Source organism: Brassica oleracea, chromosome C9, assembly GCF_000695525.1.
Source record: "Brassica oleracea var. oleracea cultivar TO1000 chromosome C9, BOL, whole genome shotgun sequence".
Classification (NCBI taxonomy): domain Eukaryota; kingdom Viridiplantae; phylum Streptophyta; class Magnoliopsida; order Brassicales; family Brassicaceae; genus Brassica; species Brassica oleracea.
The window spans coordinates 2,279,832-2,287,817 of record NC_027756.1 but is presented as its reverse complement, the minus strand read 5'-3'; the positions used below and the strand labels follow the sequence as shown (position 1 = coordinate 2,287,817).

The 7,986-nt window shown below is 37.0% G+C and overlaps 3 protein-coding genes and 1 pseudogene across 3 annotated transcripts; 3 read left to right on the top strand and 1 right to left on the bottom strand.

Annotated features, from left to right (window-relative positions):
* The first annotated feature begins 300 nt into the window (after window positions 1–300).
* On the top strand, window positions 301–1,628 carry LOC106314093. Its single transcript, XM_013752031.1, has 6 exons — window positions 301–313; window positions 481–682; window positions 800–848; window positions 958–1,169; window positions 1,217–1,339; window positions 1,436–1,628. Exons 1-6 carry the CDS (start codon window positions 301–303, stop codon window positions 1,626–1,628), a joined length of 792 nt encoding a protein of 263 aa, XP_013607485.1.
* Window positions 1,629–2,228: 600 nt separating this feature from the next.
* On the top strand, window positions 2,229–3,352 carry LOC106317445 (annotated as a pseudogene).
* A 687-nt stretch (window positions 3,353–4,039) lies between these two features.
* LOC106316247 (histidine-containing phosphotransfer protein 2-like) lies at window positions 4,040–5,476 on the top strand. The gene is made up of 6 exons (XM_013754122.1): window positions 4,040–4,224; window positions 4,495–4,625; window positions 4,710–4,781; window positions 4,857–4,928; window positions 4,999–5,071; window positions 5,156–5,476. The coding sequence occupies exons 1-6, from the start codon at window positions 4,159–4,161 to the stop codon at window positions 5,210–5,212; spliced, it is 471 nt and encodes a 156-aa protein (XP_013609576.1). The 5' UTR covers window positions 4,040–4,158; the 3' UTR covers window positions 5,213–5,476.
* Window positions 5,477–6,232: 756 nt separating this feature from the next.
* LOC106313221 (UPF0301 protein Plut_0637-like) lies at window positions 6,233–7,430 on the bottom strand. Its single transcript, XM_013750977.1, has 2 exons — window positions 7,107–7,430; window positions 6,233–7,034 (listed from the first exon to the last, which is right to left on the bottom strand). Exons 1-2 carry the CDS (start codon window positions 7,252–7,254, stop codon window positions 6,295–6,297), a joined length of 888 nt encoding a protein of 295 aa, XP_013606431.1. The 5' UTR covers window positions 7,255–7,430; the 3' UTR covers window positions 6,233–6,294.
* Between the last annotated feature and the right edge of the window lie 556 nt (window positions 7,431–7,986).

The following is a 7,986-nucleotide window of genomic DNA, read 5'->3' as shown; positions in this document are numbered from 1 at the left end:
TTTTGTATTCTTTAACTCCTTATTTTTTTTTTTTTTTTTTTTTTTTTTTGTTGGAAAAAAAATCCAAATTTAGTTTGTCTGTTTATGAGTTATGTTCCAAGGTTCCATCTGAACTCTATTGTCTGTTTTCAGATGTTAACATCATTTGCATGTTCGAAATAAGATAATGTGTTCTGCATGCATTATCAACTGCGCTGAATCCTTATCATATGATTCTACTGGCTAAATGTTTCTGTATCCTACTTTCTTGCTTAATATTTTTTTTGGATCTATAGAGTTAATTCTTGATCTGTGTATAAAATGTCGAAGCACTGTAATGCCATTAAATATATAAACCTTCTTGAATCTTGTATTAGAATGGATCATAGGAAGGTGGAATTGTGGAAGATTCAGCAGCGTTTTAAAATCTCTTAGCAATACTATTTACATTTTTTTTTTTTAATTATTTACAATTTGTTTAATATTCATTGTGTAATGCAGGCTATTCCGAAGCTGCCAAGGATCCGGAAATGCAGGGGATATATAGTAATGCTTCGAGTTTAAACGCTAGACCGAGTAACTCAAGCACTCTGAACCAAACCATGAATGTTTTAAGACCGAGGAAGCGCAAAGATTCAACCTTCTTACAATCACCATGGAACAAAGTCTATCTGCAACCTTCAGAGTTATGTCACAGCATCAGGTCATTTACCTCCTAACGTCTTTTATAATATAACTCGAATGTCACATTCTAGGTGAAGAGTTTTCGTTTTTTTTTTTACCATATTTGATGCTTAATACATTTGCTCTGGATATATAGTGTGTCAGAACAAGAGTGGGCCCTTGCGGCAAATACACTCTGTGAGAAGGTAATACTATCTCTTATACTAATCACTTCTTCTTTTACCAAACAATCTCTATCTTCAAATAAAGAGTTTTTTTTTTTGTTGTTGTTGGTTGGTACCATCTGATGCTAAGATCGATCCAAATGAGGTGGTCTCTCCTTCAAAGAAGAGGCTTGTTTTCTCCACAAATCTTATGCAACAACTTCTCCAACCAGCACCAACGTTTGTTTTCTCGGACATCAAGTCAGCTTTCAACTACGAGATTATGCTTTACTTTGAGTCCAGAATCACCCTCGCTGATGCATGTTCTCTCACGTGCCACTCGGATTTTGATAAGAGCACAAAGTGAGTTCTAGACTTCTAGTTATGATTTTAATCTTAAATTATCTCAGTTTCTTTTTTTTTTTGCTCATTTCCCTTACTTTTAATACGTCTAGTGATCAGGAAAGAGAATATAGTGCACTTGTCAAAGCTTTCATGGAGAAGTTGCAACACCTCGAAGAGGACTTCCAAAGGTAAGGATCAAGCTGATGGCCCAGTGTCAATTATCTTTCAAGAGATAAATGTATTCTTGAATATTACATTTTGTTTCTTCTAAAATGTCTATGCAGCTGGGAGAGTGCCACATCGATATTAGACATCATCTTAGAAATCCAAGACATTGAAAGATTCTCGGTGATAAACCGTCTGGCCAAGTTTCATAGCCGTGCAAAGACCAATACTAAAAGATCAGTTCCTCAGAGATACGTTGAATTACAAAAGCCAGGGAACCTACCTGAGCCACTACAGTGTCTTCCTCTGTGATCATCAGGCTTTTTAGAGGGGAAGTAACTATAGGGGATGATCTGGAAGAAAACCTTTAGTATATAGTTTTCATTATATAAATATGTACCCTATAGCCCATTATTATCTGTACTTTTTTTAAGACCTTGATGTTTATGTAATGACCCTTTGACATGTGTATAGGGAAACTTTGGTAGATATATTGAAGATAAAAATGCGCAAAACTATGGTGTACCTTAAAGTAGGCGGTGTTTATATGTATAAATAGTTTTTTCTTTTTACTATTTTTTATTAGTGGATAAAACAATAAGATATGTTTAAGATACAAATCCATATAATTTTAACGAAAAAGATGCATAATAAATGAAAGATTATTTGCAAATAAATGACCAATAAACATTTTCATATATTGTTTGAAACCGTGACAGTAAAAATGAGATAATAAACTAAATTAATTGATGGAATTTAAAAGCAAATCGAAAAAGGAAATTTTCCTTTTCACTAGTTGAAAAAAAAAGGAAACTTACCTTTACTCTATTCTCATCCGTCTCCATCCTCTATAAATACAATTCTTTGGATAACAAATCAATCCTCAAATCTCAATCCATCCACCAACAACAACAAAAGACTTACACCAAGCAGAAAAAAAAAGAAACCATCAAATCTTAAGAGAATGGAGACTTGCTTGGACTGCAAGAAAGCTACCGAAACGGTGATTGACCTAAGAACCGGCGACACAATCTGCACAGAGTGCAGCCTCGTCATCTCCGACCACTACATCGACGACTGCCAAGAATGGAGAACGTTCGCTAACGACGACAACAGCGACCAAGACCCTAACCGCGTCGGCGCTCCGACCAACCCTCTTCTCAAATCCGGCGGTATCGGCACCATCATCAAAGAAAACGCTTTCTCCTCCTCCGTCTCCAAGAACGACTTACTCGGTTTGTCCCTGGCGCAGAGCCTCGCCAGGAACAAGGAAGAAGACCTGTTCAAGAAAGCGTGCAACGAAATCAAGAGAATGACTGAAGATCTTGACCTAATAAGCGGCGTCGAGTTTAGGGCTTGCGAGATCGTCTCCAAGTTCGATGTTGACAGCAGCAAGAAGCTGCGGAGAGGGAAGCAGTTAACTGCTCTCTGTGCGGCCTCGGTTTCAACGGCTTGCCGTGAGCTGAAACTCTCGAGGACGTTGAAAGAGATCTCCACGGTGGCTAGTGGTGTGAGTTTGAAGGATATAAACAAGGCGAGTATGGCGATAAAGCGTCTCCTAAGGTCAGATCAGGACGAGGCTGTTTCTGATGCCGCTCCTCAGGTGATAATGAAGACAGGAGAACTTGTTCGAAGATTCTGTTCTAAACTCGACATGAGCGAAAGAGAGAGGAAGGCTATTAGAGAAGCTGTTGAAATGGCTGAGAATTTCGATATCAGGAGAAACCCTAAGTCGGTTCTTGCTGCCATCATCTTCATGATCTGTCAGCTATCTCAGACCAAACAGAGACCTATTGCAGAAATTGCGTTGGCTTCTGAAGTTGTGGAGAATACCATCAAGAAGTCTGCTAATGATATGTATCCATACGCCTCCAAGATTATACCCAAATGGTATGCTTCTGAAGAAGACATTATCAAGAGCTTAGGAGGTCTCATAGGTACTTGAGAAGGTGGAAAACTTTTAGTATAAGTAAGACTTCACTGCGCAAGAAGTTTTGGGATTTGTGTTGAAGAAGAAATTGTTTTGATTAGAGATCTATGTGGTCTATTTTCTGCTTTACATAACATATAGAACTTTGTTGACATACAGAATGGTTGAATGAATATATTGAGCTTGTTGAGAAGTATTATTCGGTGAAGTGCACTGAGAACTAAGAATTCACATTCTGGATAAACTAATTTACATATCTCAATGTATTTTAATTGTATTGTTATCATGTTTTAAAAACAATCTAGTAATATTATATGAACGCAAATGAAGATCTTTAAAATATTCTAAAATGTCTTGACTGATTTATCCTCAAAACTATTTATTCTTGCTTATTTCATTTTGAGGAGGGAATGGGTTTTTATTTGCCTTTTCCATTGAATTATTTTCCTATTGGACTTTCCATGAGGTTATTTTGAGGAGGGAATGGGTTTTTATTTGCCTTTTCCATGAGGTTATTTTGTTTATTTTAAAAATTTAACTAGTCTGTTATTCTGCTCATCCACTTAAATATATTAAACATTTTTATAGAAACAACAAAAACTTATACAAAAAACGTTCATGTAAATGGCTAATCAAATTGTGGTTCAAATGTATAGAAATAAATTTTGACAAAACAGCTTTTTAGATATATTTATTTTGTAAAGAAATATAAGTGTCTTATTTTTTTTTTTTTTAAAGTTAAAAAGTCTTTTTTAAGAGTGAGAGGCGTTATAATTTGTAAGAAGGACAAAAAGTCTCTTCTCTCTAGGGATTGGCTATTTTTGAGAAACTCAAGTCAAACCCAGTCCAAAAGAAACAAAACGACAACTCTCTCTTGATCTCAGTTTCTTCGCTTCACTCTCTCTCTACCCCATGGACGCTCACGTCGCTCAGCTGCAGATGCAATATCGTAACTACATCCTTTCTCTCTACCAACAGGTTTGATTCATCACACTCCCCCCACAAAAACCCATTTCATTCCACGACATGTCTTTGGTCGGGACACATAGATAATCGATGGTAACTAAATCTAGCGATGCTTAAAGTGAATAAAGATTGAACCTTTTGGTCGGGACACATAGATAATCGACGGTAACTGAATCTAGAGATGCTTAAAGCGAATAAAGGTTGAATCTTTGTTCGAAAAATTGTGATGGGTTTTGTTAGATCGTTGCTTGTTTTGATTTGTTTGTTGTTTTGGCTGTGAAGGGCTTTCTGGATGATCAGTTTACTGAGTTGAAAAGTCTGCAAGATGATGGAAGTCCTGATTTTGTGGCTGAGGTTCTCTCTCTCTTCTTTGATGATTGTGTCAAGCTTGTCGGTAACATGGCTAGAGCTTTGTAAGTCTCCTGCTCACATACATGTTATTCATACATCTGCTAGACCATCATCATCGTCATCATTGCGTGTGTTTTTTATTTCAGGGACCAGACAGGAACTGTAGATTTTTGTCAGGTTGGTGCTAATGTTCATCAGTTGAAGGGTAGTAGCTCAAGGTATGTTTTTTTTTTTTGTGTCGTAATCTTTAGTTATCTTGATTGATGAAGCTCTGTTTTGTTTCTAATGTGCAGTGTTGGTGCCAAGAGGGTTAAAGGCTTGTGTATTAACTTCAAGGAACTTTGTGAGGCTAAGAACTATGAAGGGTGAGTAGTTTTATCTTTTTTTTTTTGTATGGAAAGGATTTGTGGATTAATCTCTGATGTTTTCTTACAGGTGTGTGAGATGTCTGCAGCAAGTGGATATAGAATACAAGACGTTAAAGGCAAAGCTTCAAGATATGTTCAATGTGAGTGGTGATTCTGCTTTTAGTGAATCATTTTGGTGAAAGGATGAATAAAAAATTTCATGGGCATTGTTTTGTTGGTTGCAGCTTGAGAAACAAATAGTTCAAGCTGGTGGTATCGTTCCTCAAGTGGATATTAACTAAAGTAATCAAGACTTGCAATCCTCTGGTGGATGAAGAGAAGAACAAGATGATGATGATGACTCAAATTTGCATTCTTCAGTTTCTCTTTTAATTTTTTTTTTTTTTTTTGGATCTTTGTTTGCTCAGAAGAAACTCAAAAGATATCTTATGACCGAGTTTGAGAGACATGAGATGAATGAAGCTACCATGAGATTGGTTATGTTTTCTGAACCGAGTTTCTGTTATCAGAAACTCCCCTTCCTCGTGATCTTGCTATTGAAAGTATCTGAATAAGGCAATTAGTATTGCCGGTTGTAGAGAGTCCCGTCTATGTAATTTTTCTCGAGAAAACAACCATTAAAACCCCAAACTTTCAAATTAAAGCAAATAAAACCTCTAACTCATGTTTGAGCTAAAAAAATCCTCAACTTTCAAATATTGGTCGTTTTGACTCTCATATTTTATTGATTTGGCTATTTAAGAAACTCAAATAGTCAACTATAAACTAAATTATAAAAATAGATGTCTTTTCACTCTCTAAACGTTAATGTTTTAAAAACTTACTCAAACGATGGTTTTTTTGCTTCTTTAATTACTTAAATCATCTCTTTCGTGAAACTAGAACCACAAATCGACTTCATCTTCCTCTCCAAAACTGATGTTTTAAGTGTTTACAAAACCAAACGACGTTGTTTGATTAATGTTTAATCAGTTTTTAAAACAATATCGTTAACATACGTCTATTTTTCTAATCGAGTTTAACAGTTGACTATTCGAGTTCCTTAATTGGCCGAGTCAACAAAATATGAGAGTTAAAACGACCGATATTTGAAAGTTGATGGTTTTTTGGACTTAAACATGAGTTGGAATTTTTTTTTGGCTTTAATTTGAAAGTTCGGAGTTTTAATGGCTGTTTTCTGATTTTTCTCGTACCGTAACAAATTTAGAAAAATATTAAGCATTTACTTGAAAACATTTAAGTTGTTCAAAAGTAACCCGAGATATGTATTAATTTTTTTTTTTCACAAGTAACTCATGATATAGAAAGTAGAGAAACACTCGTATTAATAAATTAGAGATGAAACATATACAACAGTTTTAATTTAGATAACAGAGCCAGTTTGAGGTCCAATAAGACCAACAACCTCATCCCAAAGACCTTGACTCTGTACAACAGAACCAACCTCAACAACACTCAAGCTACAAGCAGCCACAGTCCAATACCCACCCAACACCTCTGCTTTCAACTGCTCTTTCTCCCAACCACAATACCCATCAAAGAATCTCATCTCACTTCTCCCCACCACCTTCCTCTTCACCATCTCTGCAGCCAATCCTACACTCTCCCTCGTCCCGTAGTACAACCCTTTCATCACTTGTCTGAACACTCCGCTCTTCTCAACCTCGTTGTCCTCGCCAGGACTCACCAGGAACAACAAACCTTCTTCCAAAGGTCCACCGAAGAAGAGGCTTTTGTCTAAAAACGTTCCGGACGTGTCTAGGACCGTTGATTTGCTCTCCTTGATTGACATGAGCGAGGGGCGGTTGAGGATGACTCCTATGGGACCTGAGGGTCCAACGGAGAGGAGGAGGATCACCGTCTTTTCGAAGATGTGGACTCCATTTAGCTTCTCTGTTGCTATTAGGAGACATCCTGTCTCTGGCTCTAGGATCTTGTGTGCCCATTTGTTAGAGTCCTTCTCAGGGGCTGCAGCTTGCTCTCCAGCTACGAGCCTTGCCCTGAACTCTCTCCAGTCAGCAGCATCTGATGTAGAATTGTTGACACAGTCCTTGAAGAGATCAGCATCATCCTCCAGTGGCTTCCATGAATCCGAAAGAGAACCTACACAAGCAAAACAATACTCTCATTAGACCTGAAACAGCTGATTGTGATTGTGAAACTCAAACAACTTACAGTTTATAGAGATTGGAGAAGCAACCTTCCTGGTGAGAAACTGGCTGGAGTTTCTCCTGGGGTAACAAGAAAAGATTCTGGTTTTGATGAATGGGACAAGATCTTTGACACCAGAGATTGATCTTGAGGTAAGAAAACAAGCATCCATCTCTCTCTTTCTACCTTCTTTGTTTCTCTGACTCAGTTCACTTTAGTTTCTCTGAAGAGAAGACAGAGCATAAAAGTAACATTTACATATAAGATAGTGGATAGATGAGAGTCAGAGGTAATGAGTCTGGTTCTAGAAATCCTAGTCAGAAGGATGGGCAATAGATATGCTTCAACTTCAAAGGTGTTGATGTATTTTAATTTTTAAGATAGACATTTGGATATTGGATAAGAGACAAATCTTTTTATCAACTTTTTGGATGATGTGTATGCCTAGTGGCCACTCACCTTTTGCCTCTTAAGTTGCTTAAACAGTAAAACCTCACATGTGGTAGAAAAAAAAAAATACAAATACGAAATCCACCAAGTACATTTCACTAAGCCTATTACAGTTCAAGTTCCCGGATCACCTAACCATATTTTTTTTAACCTTTTCACGAAGTTAGGATTATTACTTATACTCACAGTGAGGTTCCCTGGGAGTTTGATCTTCTCTTGTTACACCCATCTTCATGGTTGATCACATGATGAAATGAGATTCTGTTATTCATCATTAGTGTTCGTTACAATGTATGTGTCTATATATAGACTTTAGTTAACCGGAATGAGATAACTAACTAGTACATTGAACCATGACTAAAGAACTATTCAAGTAAAAAAACTTAACAGCCAACGTTATGTGGCTGCAGAGAGAAAGAGAGTAGATTAGCTTCGGCTCGATGTGTCGCGGAGT